Consider the following 25,646-nt stretch of genomic DNA (forward strand, 5'->3'; position numbering starts at 1 on the left):
AAGGCATACATGTATATTCATAAATATACAAATATTTGCAGGTATATTTTCGCTTTTCCAGGAATCGATCTTGATAATGTTGCAAAAACAGCTGGGCCAACCATTTTGAATTTAAAAATTTTAACATATTTGAAGTATGTTTATATAAGCAATAAAATATTATTAAACAATAGCTTAAATTTCCGTAGAGCCGTTGTAAAGTGAGACGTAAAACTCTAAAGCAAGAATAATCTTGGGCAGATTTCACACCATGAAACTTTTAGTTACGTTTTACCTTAAACTGTCTTGCTGTTTCATTTTAGAATAATTTAAATCTCTTCTTAATGTGTCGTCTGCTTGATTTTATTTTTTAAACAGAGGCTACATACTCACCGGAACAAGACTTTTAATAACAAAAAGTACCATCCCTCTGATTTTTTTTCTTGTAAACCCCTTCATCAAATATGTAGATCCATATTTTGTTTAAAATATTGAATTTAGGTGTTATATTCACTTGTTTATGCTCTAGAATCTATTAGACAAGGGACGATATAAGTACATGTAAATAAGTAAGTTTATATTTAACTACCAGATCACTAGAATCTATAATTAATAAGAATATAAGGTTTTTTCTAACTTCATTTTATTTCCAGAAGTGATACATTAATAAGTAATAAATGCATATTGTTCACGTTTTATAGAGCTATAATGTCCAAACTATTCTATAAATTATTCATTTAAACAAGGGTAGCCATAAAATATCAACATGGGATCAAACCAACGTAATAAAAATATTTAAACAAATGCTTCCAATCGTTATGACAAGAAATCAGGTATAATTAAGTACAGCTAGAAATTACATAACTTCCGTACGTGCATAATAGCGATATTTACTACAACACCGCTCTGCTGTGGTTTCCGCTCCAATTATGAATGATATCAAGTTTACGACACGGACACTAATACACATAGTGATTATAAACTTTGAAAACAAAAATATATATTTCCTTTATCTATGATAGTTATCAACTCAGAAACAAATAAAAATTTCTAAATTCATTACAAATAACTTTTAAGCGGTTTAAAAATAGCTAAGACAATAGAAAATAAACTAACTGTAGGCGTACACTTTCATCCGGGACCGGATCATAAGGCGTGTGTATCATGTGACTTTCACCGATCAAAACTTTATATGCCTGAGGATATAGATCCATATTTCATTGACGTATTTATTTAAAAAAGAAAGTAAAGCCAGTTTTTATCAAGTTTTAGAAATTTGGTGTCTCAGCAAACACTGGCACGATTAGTTATAAACTTAAAAAAGAACTATATTTGCAGTGCGCATTAATATATACTGGCCTTATCTATGTGTCAAGAAGTAGATCTTGAAACATATGTTATTTATGAAATAAATGTTCAAAAGTGATATTTACCATTTATATTCATGTAATAAAATATATTTCATTTTAAAATGCAATCATTATGTGTAGAGAAAGGTATATTAGGTGTTATTCCTCCGTGTCCGGCACTTAACATACACGCAGTGCATTGTGGGAAGCAATAATTATTCCGCCATGTTGTTTACAAGATAGACAAAAGTAAACAGGAAAAGCGACTATTGCCGTAGTTTATTTGAGTCATACAGTTTAACGGGTAAGAGAACACATTACCTTTTGTTTCATTTATCTTTTGTGAAATTAACGTCAGTAAAGAGCTAGTGAACATCAAGATATCTCGCCTTTTTGTTCATATATTTTTCATCTATAATGTGACGTCGTAATCACGTGTTCTTCCGGTTGTCAAATATGTAAAAAGAGATCGAATGATTGTATAAAATTATTTGCCGAAATGTCGTATCATGGAAACTGTTAACAACTGATTAAATTAATAAACTTCTTTAGTGTACATTTTGTATTAAATAAGAAATGGTTTATGTGACAATGCAAATGACTGACGACTAGCGGGTGATTTAAATGCTGTTATGCGGAATCCGGTCATTAATAAAACGTACCGTGATATGGCCGTTATCAATGCCGTTTGAATTTTGTAGGATTTTAATCAATTTCTGACGCTGATATTTGCTGAAACATACAGATAACCTTTAAAATTACAACAAAATTTATATTATGTTACATTGTCACAGGGGAAACATATAGATGATATCTATATAGTAAATTACAAAACTGTTTCAAATATGCATATTCATATTTTCCTTTTCTCCTGAGCGGCACATTTCTATCTATTTCCAAGTTTTGCTTACTGAGATGAGATGAACAAACCAATTTACTACACTCAATCAGTTATTACATTATTATAAAGTAATGTTTAAGGTTATAACCGATGTATGTAGCCTATTAATTACGGTCTGTGAAGAAAAATATTAAGTAATTTTAAGCATTGCACATGTGAAAAGGCGTATGTGTTTGTTTAAAGGTTAAAAAAGCAGTAGACCCTATATTATACTTTATATTATTTATTTTTTCATATTCTTTTTTATCAGCGTTCAAGTTGTGAGCAGTGTCTTATATTTATGTAATCCTAATTAAGCAGTACGTACTGCATTAAGAATGAACGAATGGAATCCCGATATTATTGCACGTAATATAAAATAAGTATAACTGTATTTATTTCGTGGATTATGACGAATCACACTTGTTTTAAAAAGACTCATCACTTCCACTAGTAAATTATGAAAGAAACATTATCGTTATCTAACACACACAGATTAAACTTTAAAAGACAAGTTAAAATGGTTTCATGCGTGAAAGTTTTAATAATTTAGAGATTTTTCATTTTACTGTTCTCAAAATTGTATGGAAAAAAAAAAAAAAAAAAAAACGTTTGTATCGAGAATACAGTTGAAAATAATCGATCGATAGAAGAAAGTCTTTGGAGACCGGTGAGCGTCGGAGACCGGAGTCTGAGAAGGTCGATTAGTAGCCTGTAGGTCACTCGTATGTATCATCCAGACGTTTGAGATTTTCTTTCAAACGTCTTGATGATACAGACTACAATAATATTTTCATGTTAACATATAATTCTTTTATTTTTTTAATTGCACTGGAATATATTCTTTCATGTACCCATTTGAAACTACAATGTGTGCAAATGAAGTATAGATTTTATTACCAGTTTAAAAAAAACATACAACGGTGATTAACCAATCATGTACGGAGAATAACTTTTTGAAAAAAAGTGATTGTTGTTGAACAACTAAAGCGTTAAGGGGGGTCCGGGTTTCATGGTGGCCGATTTTGATGTCTCCAACCAGTTCGAAAATTAATTACAATTTGAACTATTAAACTAGCGTGGATGACGGTTCACCTTGATAGTTCACCTTGACAGAGAAAAGCATGTGATGCTAATATAATAAGCTGTAGTGAGGTTTATGCTTATTTTTTTATAAGAAAGAATTAATATAGCTTGACAATCCAGTAATTCAACGTTTCTATCAATGATAACAAAAATATTGATTGACATAAAATACCGATAAAAAATAACGGTTTTGAATACTGTATATAATTATATTGTACCTCGATTCTTTAAGATGGGTGAAGTCGGATCAGAAGTACTGTAATGTAGTTTATGGTGAATAACCATTTTTTTTATTTTATATTCTTTTACAAAACAACAATAACAAAACCATCACAACAACAACAACAACAAACAACAACACAACTCTCAACAATATTAGATTTTTACAGCAAAGGACAGCAAGTAAAGTAAAAGATTGGTGAACTTTATTGGGCCAAAATAAATGTTAAATCTTTTGTTTTAGAAGTTTAAGAACAATAGGATATGATGTAGATTCTTCTATTGCACCTTGCACATGAATGACAAAAAATGTCGTAGTTTTTAATGCAAGCAATGTACGTGATTGCATTTAGAATACACTTCAGAACTTTAACAGTGACCACACTCCTCAGTCTGTATCTAATAACCAGACAACAGTTATATACATGTAATACGGAGGTTGTTGGAAATGACCTGTGACGACTAGTCTTTTTCATTATATAACAGGGGCCGAAAAAAGCCACCCCACCCACCTCGCTAGGTCTTATCATAATAATCAAAAATATCAGCCTTACAACTTTTACAGTACAATCGAAAGTGTCTTTGATTGGTAAATCAACAACTTTCGTATAGCTTCTCCTCTTACTCGAAATCAAAATTATCTAAATATTCTATGTTGAAATATCTCGTGTTAATGTATTAAACGTTTTTTTTAATCACATGATGTGGATTTTCCCCCACACCTTATGCCAGTATTGTGATTGTTCTGTAACAAAAAGCGATTAAAATCTTCCTTGTTAAAAAAATCCCTGGAAGATTGGTCCGGATTTCATTTCTTCCTATTTGATGAAATAGAGTGTATGCTTCTTTCTAAGGATCATATTATCGAACTGCAAACCCTGTTAAAGCCGTTTCATTTTATATGCATTTGGATGGATTTTTTTGATGTCGGAGGCATTTGGTGAAATAAATCTCAAAACATTGTTTCTTTTTCTAGTCTAATCTGCTTACACTGCTCGGACTACTTTTTTTGCAAAGAAAAAGAAAAATCTTTCAATGATATGTCATCGTGCACCTGTAAAATGCTCCGAATCGGACTGTTTTTTTTGGTCGACTCTATTTATGTTTTTTTTTCATTCTAAGAAAAAGTAAGAATAAAAAAAATAAAATCATTAATGTAGTGCACCAAAGATTGACTTAAGTCCGACTGGAGCATCTTGCAGGTGCGCGATGACGAAGTATCCTACCATTGGTTAAAGGTTTCCCCGCTGAGGTTTTTAGACATGACGGGACTGGAAATATTTTTCGAGATTTGTGTACAATTTGTTGAAGGTCGGGACCAATAACTTGTGTGCAAATTGGAGATCATTTGCTCTCTTCTTTTTTCCCCAAATCATTTTCATTGTGCAAGATTTCTCAAAAAAAAAAATAAACGTTCACAAAATATTGATTTTCAATATTGATTGTGAGTATATTTCTGTACGATCGCATGCAATTATGTAAGAATTTCTCACCCCCCCCCCCCATTTTTCTTTGTCCCCCGCCTTTTCGAAGAAAAAAGGGGGATATAGAAATAGGCTCCGTCCGTCTGTCACACTTTCGTGTCCGATCCATAACTTTGTCATTTGTCAAAGGAACTGAAATAACTTGGCACAAATGTTTGATATAATAAGACAATGTGTCATGCGCAACAACCAGACCCCTATCCCCAGGGGCAAGGTCGCACTTGCTCATTCAAGGTCAACATTGTGTATTTTAGGGTTTATGTCGTGTCCGGTCCATTACTTTCTTATCTTTGAAAGAATTTTGTAAATACTTGCCACAATAGTTCACAATAATGAGAGGATGTGTCATGCGCAAAACCGGTCACCTACCTCCAATGTCAAGGTCACACTTGGAGGTCAAAGATTAACATAGTCTGTTACAGAGTATATTTTGTGTCCGGTCCATAACTTTTTGATAGATCAAAGGATTTTGTAAATACTTGCGACAAATAGTCACTATAGTAAGACAATGTGTCATGCGCAACACTTGCATCTCTACCTCCAAGTTCAAGGTCACACTTGGAGGTCAAAAATTAACATAGTCTGTTTTAGGGTATATTTTGTGTCCAATCTAGAACTTTTTCGGGATTTTGAAATCACTTGGCACAAATTGTCACAATAATAAGAGGATAAGTCAAGTACAACATCTGCACCCCTACCTCCAAGGTCAAGGTCACACTTAGAGGTCAAAGGTTAAACAGAGCCTGTTATATGGTATATTTTGTTTCCCGTACATGACTTCTTCATAGATCAAGGGATTTTGAATATACTTGGCACAAATAGTCACAATGGTAAGATGATATGTCATGCGTAACACCTGTGTCCATACCTCCAAGGTCAAGGTCACACTTAGAGGTCAAAGCTGAACATGATAGATTTTTAGCTCGACTATACGAAGTATATGGAGAGCTGTCCTACTCGCCCCGGCGTCGGCGTCCGCGTCCAGATTTTAGATTAAAGTTTTGGTGCAGTAAAATATTTTTCACTATAACTTTGTCATTTCTTAAGGTATCAACTTCAAACTTCAAATATATGTTCCTTATCATCAACCACATCTTATGTGACAAGGTTCATAACTCTAGCACCAATATTTTCAGATTTATCTCCCCTTGAACTTAGAATTTTCCTTAAAAAATACAATTTTTTACTGTTACTTCTTTATTTCTTAAGGGATCAACCTCATACTTCAAATATATGTACCTTATCATCATCCCCATCTTATGTGACAAGGTTCATAACTCTAGCACCAATATTTTCAGATTTATCTCCCCTTGAACTTAGAATTTTCCTCAAAAAATACTATTTCTTACTGTTTCTTCTTAATTTCTTAAGGGATCAACCTCATACTTCAAATATATTTACGTTATCATCATCCCCATCTTATGTGACAAGGTTCATAACTCTAGCACCAATATTTTCAGATTTATCTCCCTTTGAACTTAGAATTTTCCATAAAAAATATTATTTTTTACTGTTACTTATTTATTTCTAAAGGGATCAACTTCATACTTCAAATATATTTACCTTATCATCATCCACATCTTATGTGACAAGGTTCATAACTCTAGCACCAATATTGCAATAATTATCTCCCCATTAACTTAGATTTTTTTACTAGAAAAATGTTATTTTTTATCATTACATTTTTATTTTTAATTATATCTACTTCAAACTTCAAATACTTATTCCTTATCATCAATTACATTTTATGTGACAATGTTCATAACTCTTGAAGCAATATTTACAGATTTATCTCTCTTTGAACTTAAGATTTTCTTTAAGAAATATAATAACTTCTTTACTTTTTAAGGTATCTACTTCAAACTTCAAATATATATTTCTTATCATTACACAACTGTTGTGTGACAAGGTCCATAACACTAGCATGACTATTTCTAGAATTATTCCCCTTGACCTTGGAATTAATGTTAACAAATATTATTTTTTTACTATAACTTAATACATAATTTTACATAATTGATTTTTCTTTCATAGTTTTGTCCTCCTTACTGCGTCCAGTATTTTATTAGTCGAGCTTCGCTGTCTCCTGTGACAGCTCTTGTTTTAATTCCGTGTTTCATTTTATTTCTTTAATAAATTTATTGTTGCATTTGCAGATCTTGCATTGATGATAATTTTGGACTGAAAGTCCTGAGATCCATACCTTAATCTTTTGAAATAGCACAATTTTATGCTTCATATAAAACTTCCCCGAGGCAGGGGACGTTGGTTACTCTGTTACAAATTCTTGTTCATTTTGTTTCTGCATTCAGACATCTGTGGAGCTCATATAAGATAGAAATGTGATGATATCGAGCTAGTCAGATCCGCAGAGCATATTTAACTCACATGTCAATATGAATAAATATAAATAGCTAAGAAAGACACGTTTCAGTGACTGTAAGTAGGGTAGTCTATACTCGCTATATGTGTGTTTTCGTCGTTAAGTGTCTATTTAGGTAATAGATATTCAAAGACATGCCGGCTAAGCCTATAATTTCTCAACAGAACATACGGGACACCATTGGATAGATAATTGATAAAGAAGCATAGTTTACAATGACTTACTTATTATGTTTTTGTGATTGTTTTGCTGATTGAAAACTGTTGTAATTTTCAATCCAAATTCTTTTAAAGAAAAACTTCAACAAAGGCCAACAGTTGGTTAGTCTGACGCCAAACAACATAAGTAATCTTAGTAACGCCTTGACTGTCTTGTTTTAAAGTTTTCCTGCAGGAAATGTCGAACAATTCGACCGTCAATTATTTTGCACTTTTTTAAAATAAAATATTGTGGTATTTTTTTTTCTGTCTGCAGTATACCGATTTTGCTCTTGACTATAAGTGCACAGTGGTTTTCCATATATAAACAAAGACTACTTGTTCGAGAGACAGACTGTATATATAGGTGCATACACTAAACAAATGTTACAGTTTTCATTTACGATTTCTAAGAAATACTCGATATTAATAATTCTCATGTCGTTTAATGTTTTTGACGTCTATCTGTTATGCAGCGATTAGTGTATCTTTATGATTTGTTTCTGCCGTGAATTGAACGTTTATAGTAACGGCTTAACCGCTTACGTTACATGATAGGGCACATTCGTTATATATATTTATATCTGTCTATGTAAGTGTTAATACAAACTGATATTCCATAAACCGCTTTAGGCTGCTTGCACATTTACATATTTTGTATCATATTTGTTAAGTTTGGTAAGGTTGGTAATTCTAGTAAGTAAAAACACGCCCGTTTAACTCACAACGAGTGTAAAATGTCCATCGGTAAAAATGTTGTGAGCAACTTCCGTTCCTCGTTGTGAGCACCCATCTATGACGTGTGACACGATAAACAAGGTGATTTTTTCATATTTTTTGAAGATTACAGACATTTATGTAAAAATATCGGAATGCAGTTAGCTAGCGATGTGTTTTCCGAGTATGCACATGTAAAGATATTGCCTGTTGGTGAACAATTTGATGGAAAAACCGTGCGACGCAGCCACTGGGGGTAGCTGGAAAACTGGAGACAACTTCTCTCCGGACCAAATTTAACATTGAAAACGTCGTTTCTGGTGAAGTTTTGTGCATTTTAACCTATAACAGATGCCCACAAGACTTCAGCGTAAATTATTATCTGAAAGTCTTCATAGAAACGAAGCTATACCCTTTTTTGCTTTAATCCTCGTTGTGAGCACCATAACCTCGTTGTGAGCAAGACAAGCGCAGTGCTTGTCTGGTTTTAAAATGTAATTCAAATGGCGAGAATACAATTTTCAAGCTACCAAAAGCAATCAAAACATTTTTGCACAATAGTTTTTCTTTGCAATAGTTCTTCTTTATGAATGAAGCTCAGGATAAATACATGCATGTTTATATCACACATACTGCCCTCGATGTTAACTCTGACAACACGAAGTATATGCAATTAAATACATAATTTACCTCCCCTTATTAGTTCACCACCATTTGCACAAAACACAAAACTTTTGCAAAATCGTAGGTATATGTATTTTTTTTGTTTACCATCATCTATTAAGCTAAGAATATATTTGTGTAGTGTTAAAAAGTTACAACACACTAAATAAGTAATCCTCCGCGAAAAACTAATCAGGGGAGGTAAATCAGGTATTTTATTTCGTATACTATAGTGTGGCACGAGTGAACATCACGGGGAGTTTATGAATATTTCAACAATTTCACAATCTGTGTGATACACACATACATGTGTTAATCCTGAGCTAAAGACTGACCAAGGTATGTAGAACAAGAACTGTCACGTTAAGTTGACAATGCCCACGGAGTGGTGCTTTGTCCTTTGATTTATGGACCAGATTTGTTTTTGGACAATAAGATCTTCAATTTGAAGGTCATTCAATGTCAAGGTGTAATAAATATAGGTCAGTTGGAAGGTCTTGTCCAAAGGGGCATTGTGTCCAAATATGAATTCCACTTACTAATAAAGAAGTTATGACCAATGTTAAATTTTTGGTTGTTCTAGAAGGTCATTCAGGGTTCAAGGTAAAAAAAAATACAGATCAGTTTGAAGGTCTTGTCTAAAGGGGTGTTGTGTCCAAATATGAGTAGAATCCGTATACTGATAAGGAAGTTATGACCAATTTCTAAGTTTTTGGACAATTTGACCTTCAAGGTGAAGGTCATTCAGGGGTCAAGGTCAAAAGAATATAGGTCAGTTGGAAGGCCTTGTCCAAAGAGGTATTGTGCCTAAATATGAATTAAATTGATTTACTAATAAGGACATTATGGCCAATCTTAAATGTTTTTGGACAATTTGACCTTCAAGGTAAAGGCCACTCAGGGGTCAAGGTAAAAGTACAGGTCCGTAGGAAGGTCTTGTGCTTAGGGATGTTGTGTTCAAATATGAATCAAATCCGTTCACTAATAAGGAACTTATGGCCAATGTTAAAATTTTCGGACGGATTGACGGACTGACGGATGGACAGTTCAAAACTAATATGCCTCCCTTCGGGGTATGCACAACGTCTTGCAAAGAAATGCTGCTGTGCAAAAACGTTTTAATTGCTTTGGTAGATTGAAAATTGTATTTTCACCATCTGAATTACATATTAAAACCAGACACGCACTGCGCTTGTCTTGCTCACAACGAGGTTATGGTGCTCACAACGAGGATTAAAGCAAAAAAGGGTTTATCTTCGTTTCTATGAAGACTTTCAGATAATAATTTACGCTGAAGACTTGTGGGCATCTGTTTTAGGTTAAAATGCACAAAACTTCACCAGAAACGACGTTTTCAATGTTAAATTTGGTCCGGAGAGAAGTTGTCTCCAGTTTTCCAGCTACCCCGAGTGACTGCGTCGCACGGTATTTCCATCAAATTGTCCACCATTACATGTGCATACTCGGAAAACACATCGCTAGCTAACTGCATTCCGATAGTTTTACATAAATGTCTGTAATCTTCAAAAATTATGAAAAACTCACCTTGTTTATCGTGTCACACGTCATAGCTGGGTGCTCACAACGAGGAACGGAAGTTGCTCACAACATTTTTACCGATGGACATTTTACACTCGTTGTGAGTTAAACGGGCGTGAAAAAACAACAGCAACAAATAAAGTTTCCTTTTAAAAGGAAAGGCTTGCACAGTTGTGCCTTCATCCCAACCCTTTAAATTTTTTTTTTTTCAATTTATTATCACAATTTTTTTTGAATTACGGTATTTGAATATCATAAAGTGTTTATTTAGTTGTTGTTTTTTTTTTGTAAAAACGAATATATTTTGTCAAAACGATTTGAAATCTATTCTCTATTGTATAAAACTTATAAAGAAAATAATCAATCATAAAAATACTAACTATTCTATCATACTGAAAAGGAAACAAGTGTGCACATTTCATTTCCAGAGAAATCATTCGTTTTGGCAGTTGCTAATTTCATTTATATAGCATCTTTATGGACAAGTAAATGCACTAAAATACTTCGTTACGTGGTACCAATTAATAAGCATGCACGACCACAGATACGATGCGCTAACGTGGTAAGGTTAATGATATGCATGGGCTATTTTTAGATTACCTCACTGCGTTCATTAGATCTAAATATAACTCGATCATGCACTAATATTCTGTGTGATTTGGTAAGCAAGACCACCCTTTGGAGACGTAACCATCCTCTATTGTATCAGGTATATATGTTAATATACGTACCTGATTGTATAAAACTAATACAGACAAAAACAATTATAAAAGAAACTAACTTTTGCGTCTTGAAAAAGAATTGAAACGGAACAATTTCGTTTATAATTTATTACGGTTTAAACCGATAAATCAAGTAAAAATAGAAATCCTATTTATATAAACAAACTGGGATTACCGAAGTAACTAAAATAGCTTAGATTTCCGTAATATTACTTCGTCTGATTCCGCAGTATGACGGAATCGCCCGAATTGTCACGATTGCAATCGGAACTACATCGGCTATAATCATTAAACCGAAGAGTGACGGAAAGGGCCAAAAAGTTGCGATTGGCACGATTGCAGCTGGTTTCTCGTTCAATCATGCACTAACAAATGTAAGCAGGAAACCACCTAACCGGAACAACTTTACCAAAACAAATGGGCTTGCAGCCGTGGCTGCAAGCCAAAAAGACCGCGTCTTGTCCAGAACCAAGGTCAAGGACGAGAAGGTAATATAATATTCTCCGGCGTCCGTCGTTGGCAATACTAATAATCTGGAACTTTCGTCAAATTTCTCTTTTTTAGCTCACCTGTCACAAAGTGACGTCCGTCCGTTAACTTTTACTTTAAATGACATCTCCTCATAAACCACTAAGCCAATTTCATCCAAACTTCACAGGAATGTTCCTTTGGTGGTCACCTTTAAAATTGTTCAAAGAATTTAATTCCATGCAGAACTCTGGTTGCCATGGCAACCGAAGAAAAAACTTTAAATATCTTCTTTTAAAAAACCCAAAGAGCTAGAGCTTAGATATTTGGCATGCAACATCTTCTAGTAAGTGTCTACCAAGTTTGTTCAAATAAAAGCCCTGGGGTCAAAGTTGGCCCCGCCCCGGGGGTCATTGATTTTCCTTATATGTGTATGGCAAAAACTTAAAAATCTTCTTTGAAAAAACCCAAATAGCTAGAGTTTAGATATTAAGCATGAAACATCTTCTAGTAAGTGTCTACAAAGTTTGTTCAAATAAAAGCCCTGGAGTTAAAACTGGCCCCGCCCCAGAGGTGTCATTGTTTTTAACTATATGTGTATAGTAAAAACTTAAAAAATCTTTTTTTAAAAAACCCAATGAGCTAGAGGTTAGATTGTTAAGCAGGAAACATCTTTTTGTGGGTGTCTACCAAGTTTGTTCGAGTAGAAGCCCTTGGGTTAAAATTGGCCCTGCCAAAGGGGGGGGTCATTTTTTTCATTATATGTGTGTAGTAAAAACTTAACATCATGAAACATTTTCTAATGGGTGTCTTCCAAGTTTGTTCAAATAAAAGCCCTGGGGTTTAAACTGGCCCCGCTCCGGGGGCCTATAAACAGGTGAGCGACCTCAGGGCCATCATGGCCCTCTTTTAATCTTTCTGTCACTATTGGCCCCTTTGAGAAGCTACCAAAATTAAAGCAATTAAATAGAAAACCTTGTAAACACCTTTCCTTCCTGAATCAATAGATTAAATTATCACTTTACTTTGTTTGTAATCTTTCAAACTTGTGAAGTCATTTAGTCAGCCTCTTTATGAGGTCATCGTAGCTAATATTAGGGGAAAAAACACCAACGCAGATAGATAAATTGCCCCAAACGCAGAAATTCGATAGAAAAACTTATTTGAATAGTAAAACTCTTACCATGCATTTAAAAGGTCACGATGGGGACTTATTTGATAAAATCATGCCAGCGTCCAATGTTCATCATGTCCAGTGGTACCTGTTTTTTTCTGAAGATGAGATGGCGACACTCTTTGCGTTTTGGTTTTGGATTGTTTGGTCAACAATTTGTCATTGTTTTTAAGATGTGAGCTAGTGAAACGAACACTTTGAAAACTGTTGTAATTTTCAATCCAAATTCTTTTAAAGAAAAACTTCAACAAAGGCCAACAGTTGGTTAGTCTGACGCCAAACAACATAAGTAACCTCAGTAACGCATTGACTGTCTTGTTTTAAAGTTTTCTTAGAAGGAAGCTTATATTCAGGAAATGTCAAACAATTCGACCGTCAATTATTCTGTACATTTGTAAATAAAACATACTGGTATTTTTTTTTCTGTCTGCAGTATACCGATTTTTGCTTTTGAGTTTTCCATATATCAACAGAGACCACTTGTTGGAAGGACAGACTGTTTATATAGGCGTATACACTGAAAAAGTCAAACTGTTAAGTTTTCATTTGCGATTTCTAAGAAATATCCGATAATAATAATTCTCACGTCCGTTAATGTTTTTGAGGTCTGTCTTGTATACAGCGCTCAACTTGTATATTTATGATGTGTTTTATGCATTGAATTGAAAGTTTATAGTAGCCGCCTAACCGCATACGTTACATGATGGGGCACATTCGTTATATATATGTCTATGTAGGTGTTAATGGATACAAACTGATTGACCATAAACCGCTATAAACTGCTTGCATTACACATTTTGTAGCATATTTGTCAAGTTTGGTAAGGCAGGTGATTATAGTAAGTAAAAAAACAACAACAGCAACAAAAAGGCCGTATCAGATTCATGGTCAAGGACGAGTTTTTTTATGAGCAGATTATATGCTGCAGCGTCCGTTGGTAACATTAATAATCTGAAACGTCAAAATTGCTCTGTTAATCCTTTTGCCACTTTTGGCCCCTTTTAGAAGCTACCAAAGCAATAAAATAGAAAATCCTGTAAACACCTTCCCATTCTGAACCAATAGATTAATTATCACTTAACTTTGTTTGTAGCATTACGAAACGGTCTTTAATCAAACATTACAAATACTTGATGTTCGTGTCCAATGGTACCTGGTTTTTATAAATATGAAAAGGCGACACTTTTTGCGTTTTGGATTGATTTGGTCAACAATTTGTCATTGTTTAATTTTTAAGATGTTAGCTTGTGAAACGAACACTTTGATGGCGGATTTTTTTTTATATTCAAATGTATCTGTTTTGTAAACCCACTCGATCGGATTACAAATATAGTTTATCAGCTATTGCTTTGTCTGATATTGTAATAATAATTTCTTGAGCATGAAATGAAAAACTAATGCACCAGGCACTTTATTAAACATTAATATGTGATTAAAATACCAATTTTATGTGTTCTATGCGCTATTATCAAATAATAATAATCAAACTTATAAAATTATGAAAATAGCAATTATGGTTTCTGGTCCGTAGGCGTTCAACTTCTTTGTCACGATTTATTTAGCTAGTTATTGCCGTTATTTGAATCCTATCATGGAAATATATTGGAACTACTAAAATATTAAGAATAAATCATGTCTATCCAATAAACGGTCTTAGAAGCTCGTGAAATCTACCAATTTGCCTCTTAACTTTTATAAGAAAAAGTGTGTACATTTTGAATATTGTCTCCATTCTGCCAAACAGCATACGACCTTTCTTGTAGATAATTTTCCTGTGTAAATATGAACTTTTAGTTGTTCAAGAAATGTACATGAACTATTTGGAATATATGTGTTATGTTTAAACTGCCAATTTTCTACTCACCGAGATCTGCTATTTGTGGAAAACCCAGAGTCAGGTCATGCCTTAAAATCTAAATTTCTAAAACTACACTATAAGAACTCGTTCAGCTGTGCTAGATAATGGTCAGCTGTATTGCTACAAAAGTATCGCGGTGGGGATAGAGTTTTCCGTTAGACTGCATTGTTTGCGTTATTACGCCTTCATTCGCATTACCCCACCTTTTGTTACGCGTAATTACACCTTATGATTTACGTTACAATGCCTGTCCAATGATACTTTAAGTCTTTTGTTCTTATAGTTAACAATATTTTGTAAATTTGTTATTCGATAATAAATAATTTCCTGTTGCTTAGTTTATAATAAAAATGGCAAAAAACATTTACATGATTATTGAAGTAAAAACTGTGGCAAGCAACATATGAGCCGCGTCACGACAAAACCAACGTAATGGATTTGCGACCAGCATGGATCCAGACCAACCTGCGCATCAGCGCAGTCTGATCAGGATCCATGCTGTTCGCTTACAGACCCTATAACAAGTAGAGAAACTGAAAGCGAACAGCATGGATCCTGATCAGACTGCGCGGATGCGCAGGCTGGTCTGGATCCATGCTGGTCGCAAACGCACTATGTTGGTTTTGTCGTGACGCGGCTCACATTATTTTACAACACTCAATGTGTTAATTAATTTTCTGCCACGATGCAAAATGTTCTGAAATTCTATGCAACCAATTTTATGTTATATCTAATTTGCGGAATAATACTAAGGTTGTTCGAGTTATACCTCTTTTTGAATTATTTACTCATTGAAACACAACAATATATGTTTTTAATATTTATCATTTTAAACTTTGCATCATGGCTGAAAAAAGAAATTACAAAAACTAGCTTGAAATAAAAGAAAGTATACGTGTACTTGATTTTGAGCTGTCGTTAACTAAATTCTTTAATTCTGTAAAAATACGATTGATCCGATTTATTATTGCATATGTTGGCTACGAATGTCTTAGCTTCCATGGTAACGGCAATTATTTTTTAATTTGCTTTGCTTAAACGAAAATAAATCATTTATCACCTAATAAGAGTTATAAGACCTTTAGTCTGGGACAGAATAAACAACAACACTGAAATAGGGTGTTGTTGTTGTTTTTAGGTTTATTTTAGCTCGGCGCCGGAAATTCCATATGTCCGAGATCTCAGCGTCCATGCCGGTCCACTCTAGTAGTCTCATCGGGGACGTCTTTTTCATGCCGATCTTCCTAATTCCTGTTCTTCGTTCGATGGAGGAAAGACAATACCGGAAAAGCATCAAGTTCCGTGACGGCTGCAAACAGGCGGTTGACATAAAACGGCTCTTGTTAGCGCCACCCTCCAGAGTTAGTCACGACAGGTCAACCAATCACCTCTGGTACTTAAGATGACTTGACCTTGACCTGCCGTGTGCCTTCTCCGCGACGTGCACGCCTCTGGAGAGATTTGGAGAAGAAATAGGATGAAGGCCTTCGCATTGTTTTAATATCATTTTATACACATCAATACAAAATATAACACTTTATGTCTTCGGAAGATGAACCTCTGAACTAACTCACAGTCTGTAAAATATACTATTATTTTGATTATTAACACGTCGATATGATATCTACATTTAACAACAACCAAAAGCTTTACTGCCAGTAAAGTTAAAAACGTGCTTAATTCACTGACTGCAGTTATAATTATATTATAACATATGGCTTATCTTTATGCAACTAAATAGACTAATGGCTATTTTAAGTCAGAACATATTGTCTAAGACTCACAACGGTTAATTTGGTTTGGTTTGTTTGGGTTTTACGTCACATCGACACAGTATAGGTCTTATCGCGACGTTCCAGCTTTACTGGTGGAGGAAGACCTCAGGTGCCACTCCGTGCATTATTTCAGGCACGAAGGGGTACCTGAGTAGAACCACCGACGTTCCGTAAGCTAGCACAACGGTTAAAAGGATGGGTGGGTGGACACTATGACCTGTACAGTACATTGCAAAGTCCTCGAGTGGCGTATCTATCCGCCTGTCAATTACATATACACTTCAATATAAATCGTGCAAAACTATGACACAACTAAAACAACCGTACATTTATAATTCTTAAACTGCAATAAAAACATACATTAGACTGCACTTATTTTGGAAACATTGTTTAAAGACTTCAGAATGGTCTTGCAGTCTGACGATCGAGCCTAAAAACGTATTCTTAACATTTAAAGGTTTCGTGTCTGCAAATTTGCGATGTTTCGTGAATAACCATACTGTTTACATACACATATAAAAATTGAGAAGATCAGCGGAAACTGACAAATTTGACCGAATATGTACGTTTTTTTAATAAATAAAAATACTGTACCTCGAGCTAAAATTTAACAACATTTGTACTTTATAGTCTCCTTATATCGATGTTTTCATTCTTGCATTATTTCACAAGTTGGTCATTTATTTTTAGGTATGGACTTCGATTTTAAGATTGGCGCTGTTTTTTCATTGGCGGATGACAGAAAGGAAAGTCATGACAGCCACAGAACTGATCTCTATGACGACCAGGGTCAATTGTTGCCTGATCGAGATGAGAATGGGAAAGTTGGCATAAACTTATACGGTTCCGAAACCAATTCAGAAAGTACATTTCTATCTCACATTGACGAAGCCATTTCTGAACAAATGGCAGATTATTCGGACAAATCAACTGAATCGGCGATGTCTTTTATGGAGGACCCAGATGCCCCACCTTCTCTCTTACTTGAGGACAATGATTCTTCTCCATTTCTTCAACAGTCTCTGAATACGAATATTGATTGTATTTCTCCACCTATACTTTCGCCGGAAGAACCATTGAAAAGAGGTAGGTAGTATATAGGAAATATTTCATGTGTGAACAATTCTTATAGGTTGAACCGTTTTAACTGATTATTTGTTTACACCAGTCCGAAGTGTGAGTTTGAAACATATTTAAACGATGAACGGCCATAGAATACCACACCTGTGCTTGAAATACTAGACATATAATGGACACGCACCTAGCGGGCAGGCTTAGGCGTCAAATTTTGCCCGGAGCACCCTTCACGCATGGAGGAATTTTGATGAAACTTCATTGCAATGTTCACCGCTATAAGAAGCCTTGTCGCGCACATCTACCAGTTCACTAGGTCAGAGTTCATTGAAAAATGCTTGTCACCAGCAAAACTTATACAGGCAAAGAGGGATTTCAATATAACTTGGCTGTAGCCCGCGCTAAATTAAGGTTTCTGCTTTCAATGTCAAGGTCACACATGGAGGTCAAAGTTCAGATAGAAATATGAAGATATGTATAGGGACCATTTTGTCATCAATTATTGAGGGATTGTGACACAAATGGTAACTGTCATGACAACGGCTATGACACATGTAATTTAGGTTAATTTTGCAAGGCCAATGTCACTAGAGATGATTAATTATCGAGATATTGTCCAGAGCATATCTCCTAAATGCATGGTGGAATTTTTATGATACTTTATAGAATTGTTTACCACTATAAAACTTAGTGCCCTGCATATGAGCCAGGTCTCTAGGCCAAAGGTCAAGGTCACATTCAAATCTCTTATGGGGAAAAAACTTTAACACGCATTGAGGGATTCTAATGTAACTTGGAACAAATTTTGCATTATTATGTGGCTGAGTGTCGCGCATAAAATGCAGGCCCTGCAACCCAGGTCAAGGTCACACATAGAGGTAAATTTTCAGATTAAAATACGAAATACGTATGTATAGGAGTTAGGGACCAACTTGCTTGCCACACTTTCTATCGCCCACATCTTTATAAAGTTTTGGTGAAGAGCGTATTCTATGAGCAATTAATGAAATATTTTTGCAATATATTTTTCTTAATGAAGTATACATGTAAATATTTTATAAATAACATTGTTCCTTGTTTTACAAGATTAGAAAAACATCTACAAAAATGTAGTAACCTACCGGAACGTGGATAATCGTGACGATTTGCTAAATAATTACTAGTACACTCTGACGACCTCGCCAATTATTCATAATCCTCTCGGAGTTCATACGGATTGCAAATAGCTCTCCAATGTGACCTTTCATATGGATGTAATCATAACGATTTTTTTATTTGACATCTACCAAAAATTAATGTATAATTTGATAATCTTATCATGATTAACTTTGATCATTTTTATTATTACAAAAGATAAAATTAAACCGCCGGGAACGAACATGAAGACGGAGTGAATAATGGACATACGTAAATGTTATATTTCTGAAGTTTTTACTTCTAATTGCGCTCCCCACTATTCTTGAAAGAATGAAGCTCATGTTTACTGGCTATATTTATATTAATACAAAAGAATAAAATTAAAGCGTGTGTACAAGTCGAAGCGATGAAGTATTGGACATACGTCATTGTTATATTTTGGCTAGCATATATAGTTTAAAAAGTAGTCATAATAATAATATTCGATCTCATAAACTTTGTTGCTTTAGTATGCTTTGTGTTTTAGTTCGTATTTCTTATTAAGTAAAGGTAAAATAATATTAAACTTGTGAAAAATTATAAAAATAATCTATTTTTTCTAGGCATACCTGTGGAAAAGAAGAAATGCACAAAAATAGATCCTTGCTACATTGTTCTTACAAATATTGAACAAGCGATGCAGACAAAAGTATCTATATCTTCTCGAGCATTCAAGCGATCTTTTGTTGAGTGCTCGAATATGTGCAAAAAGATCATGTTCAAGCGCCGTCTTAAAGCTGGAAAAGATGTGTTTGATGTGAAAACCCCCAGTAAGCAAAAAGACTATTTGCTTTATTTGATGAAAGTTGAAGAGGAAAGGTTTAAGAAAAATAAAAAGAACACTGTACAGTGTACAAAGATACAAGATATCATAGAAAAGCATGACTTGAAAATAGCTGCACGCAAAATTGCGTTTGGTAAAAAAGTTCACCCTCGTGTGCGAAGAACGATATCAAAATTACCAAAGGATTTTGCTGATAGACCTGTAAGTCCTTTACAAGATGCAATTAATGCGAACGAGAAAGATTACAGTACAGAAGAGTTAGAAAAACTTCAAGAGGCTTTTGTGAAGAAGAAACACAAAGTGGAATTAAATTCACTTAAAAGACTGATTGGAATAAAGCGTTCCCTGAATCAGAATCTGAAGAAAAGTAAAAGATTAAGACCTGAAGGATATGAAAGTTTTTTAAAGTCAGATGTTACTTCAAATGTTAGCGGTCGTGTAAGAAAAGTGAACCCGAAGTACGGAGTCGATTACGCCATGAGTAGGAAAGATTTCGAAGAACAGCGCGTATTTGAGGTAGCACAATCTCAACTGAAACGTGCTGAAACAGAAAGTAAACGGAAACAGGAAGAAATCAGTTTTGATTTCTTATTACAGAAGAGACGAAAGGTATCAATGGCCAGTAATAAGAAAGTAAAACAGCCAATGGTTCAAATTGAAAACGCAGAAAATGATGATGTAATTAAAACTACAGTCAATAGTAAAAAGTCAAAAATGAGCTCAAAAAAGATAAATATGAAGACAACTGCTTTACAGTCTTTGTTGGAATCCCCGCTGGTTTCCGGTATGCATGCTAATCAGCATAAATCTAGCGATAATGTAAAAAATGCAAAACAGAAACGTAGCAAAAATGTTGACAAAGACGCTGTTCTTATTCAAGATTTGCCGAAAGAGGAGAACTTGATTAGCGGATTTTTACAAGAGACGGTTAAACCTTCAACGCAAAAGGAGTTTGTTACTGAACAATGCATGGCCTCTGAAGTTAAAGACGGTGACCAATATGTGCGTGCTAGACAATTGCTTAGGGACAGTTTAGACAGAAATATGTATAAAGCACGGATTAAGATAAAGCAAACCGTTGTACCAAAGCAAGAAACCTTGTATTCAAATGCACAAACATCACAACAGGCAAATGTTCAAGAAAAGTATAAAGTACTTAAAATTCCCGAGACTGTTCAAAAGCTTTTTGATAATACAAAGATAAAGCAGGAACCACCCGATGATGGATACGGAACTTCTTCTAGTTCAAGTACTGTCAGTTCAAGTGCTGTTAACACCACAAAAGTTGTTACAGTAGCATATAGTAACGGTGTGTACAAAAAAGTTTTAATGAGCGTTCCTAGCACGACGACAGTTACTTCTTATACAACAAAACCATCAAATGTAGCATCAACGCCTATTTTGGTGAATACGAATAATGGACAGTTGCATTATTTTGTTCCCAATCAGATGTATTCGAAGTTACCAACTTATTCTGATGCAATCAAAGCCAAATTCCTTCCACCAAAGTCTGACACATCGAGTATTTCCACAATAGCGTCACCATCTAGTGTAAGTGGTGGCGTGCCGACTGTATTGCAGATTCCATTTAACAAACCCATGTCACCAACAGTTATTGTCAGCCAGCCATACGTAAACAAATCATACATACACACAGTAAAAGCTGTTAAATCACCAACATGTGCAACGTCAGTACAAACTCATACAGTTGTCCACAAGGTATCACCATCACCTGCAGTACAAAATAAATTGGAGCAAAACAGTTCAACATCAATACAACAACAGTCAGTTCCATTTAAAAGCACTCCTAGTACAACTTCTCCTCAAAAGATCGAAAAGTGTAAATTCTATTTGCTGAAGATTGACGGCAAAAATGTCCTCATACCAATAGAAGGCAACCAGGCACAACCAAAAGCCTTCGTAGTCAACAGTGATATAATAACTTCAAGTGTACAATCAAATAATCTGGATTCTACTGCAACTACTGGGAATGTAGGTCAACTTCAAAAAACAGATGGAATTCGACCAACGTTGTTAGGAGGTTCAAATTCAGATGTTCAGTCTCAGAAAAAGCCAACATTAGCAGTGGTACCCAACGTGAAACCAGGAAATTTGGTACTTCCCACGCAAATGACATTAATATCAAATACAAAAAATATCTCTGAAAACAAAAGTCAGTTGCAAACTGTAACTTTAACAAATGTGGGAGCTGTATCAAAGACAGGAATTGCCAACAGTGGAAAATTAAGTGGGACAAATATTACAATAAAAAATACAAACCTGGCAGGAAGTGCAAATACTTTAAAAGGAGTAACGCCCATTCTTAGTGTAGCAAATAACGTAGTGGGAAATACTGCAATAAAAAGTGACATGAAAACGGCATTCACAAATGTTGTTAGTTCTGGGAGTTATAAGTTAGCACCTAAGCCAGTAATTTCACATCCTGTTTTGAGAAATACAGATATTGCGAAGTCAAGTCCATTGACAGTACTTCCAGTTTATCTGAAACCTATGGATTCTTCAGTGCCTGGTATTCTCCAGTTGCAGACTGTTCCTGTCAACTTAAAAAATGCAATGTCTGCTATGGGAAATCAATTTGTTTCTCAGCCAGACTCGAAAACAAAAACTTTACAAAGCGTTACAAATATGCAAGGTGTACATGCGATTCAAAAACCTGTTTCGCCATTTAAAAACCCTTCGGTGATTAAGCAGGGGCAATCAAATACTGTAAGAAGTCAGTTAGAGGCCCGAAAGGAGACTAAAACTTTACAAGGAAGAACCGAGTCATTAGGTGGTGTTTCTTTACTAAAGAACGTATCAACAAGTCCATCGGTAGCGACACAGGGACAAACAATAAATAATAAAGATAAACATGGAGAAAAGTATGTTAACGATTGTAAAGCTATTCAACTTTGTGAGAAGTCGGGTGCGTTTGTGTCAGAAGAAGCATGTAATTCAACGACAGAGCAAGCTACTGTGGACACCACTGAACCATTGCCCTTCAAGGAGGCAGTTACAGCAAGAGAAGAACGATTACGGCGTTTAAAAGAACTTTTAAAGGAGAAGCAAAAAGCAGTAGAAGAAATTAGAACTAACGTACCTAAATGAAATAAGAATTGGACTTAACTGTAACGTTTCAAACTTGTTATGTTTTTTTAAGATTTTGTTTCATTGATTCATGAACAGCAATCATGTAGGTCCCATCTGTTCCATTTGGCTGAAAATGTTAGACTTTTTACCTTTATGTAAACTGCTATAAAGTCAACATACATAGTGTATGTAACTATGTTCCTACTCGACGCAGTTCATCTGAAGTCAAAATGTTCAGTTTTCAATTAAAAGAATGAAACTAAATAAATATTACGAGAGGAATAAATGTTTTGCGTCAAGATAAAGGCTCTTTTGGACTGTACCATGCATTAGTTATATGGATAGTTAAGAACTGCCAAAACATTTGAAAAATGTGACCAGTCTTTAAATAAACGCGGTTTTATCAATGTCTATGTATTTAGATTTAGAAATGCTGTTGTGTTAATAGGAGGGCATATTTATGTATGTATATATTATGTACAGTACATGGCTGTCTTAAATGGTACTTTCATTTTGTCGAATAAACATACATAAAGGACTATGTATGTAACGTAAAGACTAGAGATGGTTATTTTAGCATGAATGATAATTAATAAATTATTTTAGTTGTTCAGTATTATAACATAATGTAAAACAATACTGAAAAGCTGGGACTTCAGGTTAATGATATGTAATTCATTTCAATTACATGCCTCCTTAATGAAAGATACTTACTGGATATTAAATTGCAAACTATTTTTAAGGCTTACATTTAGAGAACCAGCTAAGTATCATTTCATATTAAGCAACCTTCAAAGTTGTCATTTATGACATTTATGTTTTACTGATAATAAGTCAATTTTGGAAATGTATTGCACATGTATTTGAATCTCCATGCAATTTGGATAGAAAACGTATGTAGTGAAGGCTTTATACTTTGTAAATTTGCTAAATTATATTAAGACACTTTAACAATAATTTACGTCATTTTATAAGATAATTCAATGATGTGTTGAAAATGACATTGTATCTTGTAGCGTGAATAGTAGTTTTTTTTATGAAAATGAGCCGCGCCATGACAAAACCAACATAATGGGTTTGCGACCAGCATGGATCCAGACCAGCCTGCGCATCCGCGCAGTCTGATCAGGATCCATGCTGTTCGCTATCAGTTTCGCTACTTGTAATAGAGTTTGAAAGCGAACAGTATGGATGGTTGCAAACGCATTATGTTGGTTTTGTCATGACGCGGCTCTAATATACTTAAAGAAACCTTATTTTCATTTGCTAGAGAATCTTCTTTATTCCAAACATAATACTTAAATTGTATAATGTCTATAAACATTATTGATGTATCAGTTTATCAGTACAATGTTTGTCACAATTAGTATAATCATTATCCATATTGGTAATTTTTATATTGGCAGCTTTTTAATTAGCATTTTTAATATACCCTACAGAACATGGATGGACACTTTAAATATCCAGAACTTACAAATTTATGAATATTTTATGTTGTACTTTGATTATTACCTGTTTAAATACTCCATTTTAAGGCAAGTAGATGATCGCTATTATGTGCTTCCCATATCTTATAAGGTTCCTTGGTAGTTAAGTCGCGATTTTGTTTATAACAAATAATCTACGGAATTAGATATTAGCCAATAATTTTGCTTGTCATCATTTGCATTATATTTGTTGGAAAGGATTTTGTTTGTTAAAAAAGCAATTTTAAGTCTTTAAGTATTGGTCATATTTTAGTACTTTTAGCGGTAGGTGTTGTAGAACATTAATAACGTGTCGAGTTATTTAATCTATACTGCAGGTTTACTGTACTTTAATATTTTTATAACTTCTTTAAACATTAAAGCATTAAACATGTTAAAGGAATGCTTCAAGTATGTAATATTATATAATATAAATACAACCTTTTTATTGCTGAATATATAACATCATTACATGTCATGCATTAGCCAACATGGTATGCGTAAAGAAGTGTTCAAAAAAAAATTACATGTCGCGCATTAGCCTAAATGGTATGCGCAAGGAAGTGATAAAAACATCTTTACATGTCATGCATTTGCCTTAATGGTATTGGTAAGGAAATGTTAAAACACAGCATTACTATATGTCATTTGCTGTATATTTCTCTGTATTTGATGATAAATATTTTTATCAAAAGATTTTATTGTTTTTGATGTTATTGCTCAAAATGTTTAGCACCCTTTCTATGTTTGGATGAACGAAAATGTTTTAAGTTGATGCTTTATCACTTAATTAATTTGGAAAATATTTCTGTGTTGTTTTCTTATATTTCCAGACACAAGAAAAGGTTTCATAATGTTTGTTATTGTTTATTCACTTTCATTTTATCGTTCCACATAAATGTAAATGTATGGTATTTATGGTATTAATGTAAAGCATATCCATTGTCTTCTTTGTCAATTAATTTGAGCCGCGTCACGATAAAACCAACATAGTGCGTTTGCGACCAGCATGGATCCAGACCAGCCTGCGCATCCGCGCAGTTTAATCAGGATCCATGCTGTTCGCTATCAGTTTCTTTACTTGTTATAGGGTCTGTAAGCAAACAGCATGGATCCTGATCAGACTGCGCGGATGCGCAGGCTGGTCTGGATCCATGCTGGTCGCAAACCCATTATGTTGGTTCTGTCATGACTTGGCTCAGCTGCAAATAGACTTCGTTTCACTGTTAAATTCGAACGGATGCCATTGTTTGCATAAACTTTTTTTTCCATTTTATAAACGAAAGCTTGTAATGTAATGATGACATCATTTTATGTTTTATCAATGATCTTCAATTTCCGATCACTGTTCCCTGCTGTTTTGTTCAGTAAATTTCAGTTTTTAAATTTACGCCTTGTTTGTTTATTATATTTTTATCATATTTGTCAAACAGTAAACAAAAACACAACATGTTTATTTGGCAAAATGGTCATGTAATATGCCTTTGACCATTTACAATTACTAGTATTATTATGCCCCCATTTCGAAGAAAAGGGGGTATATTGCTTTGCACTTGTCGGTCC

General features: G+C 34.3%; 1 protein-coding gene across 1 annotated transcript; it reads left to right on the plus strand.

Moving 5' to 3' along the window:
• The first annotated feature begins 1,187 nt into the window (after positions 1-1,187).
• LOC132747627 (uncharacterized) lies at positions 1,188-25,452 on the plus strand. The gene is made up of 3 exons (XM_060737060.1): positions 1,188-1,632; positions 17,184-17,579; positions 19,307-25,452. Exons 2-3 carry the CDS (start codon positions 17,186-17,188, stop codon positions 22,633-22,635), a joined length of 3,723 nt encoding a protein of 1,240 aa, XP_060593043.1. The 5' UTR covers positions 1,188-1,632; positions 17,184-17,185; the 3' UTR covers positions 22,636-25,452.
• The last annotated feature ends 194 nt before the right edge of the window (positions 25,453-25,646 follow it).

This window comes from Ruditapes philippinarum, unplaced genomic scaffold, assembly GCF_026571515.1.
Source record: "Ruditapes philippinarum isolate M1 unplaced genomic scaffold, ASM2657151v2 ctg1011_1_1_1_1, whole genome shotgun sequence".
Classification (NCBI taxonomy): Eukaryota; Metazoa; Mollusca; class Bivalvia; order Venerida; family Veneridae; genus Ruditapes; species Ruditapes philippinarum.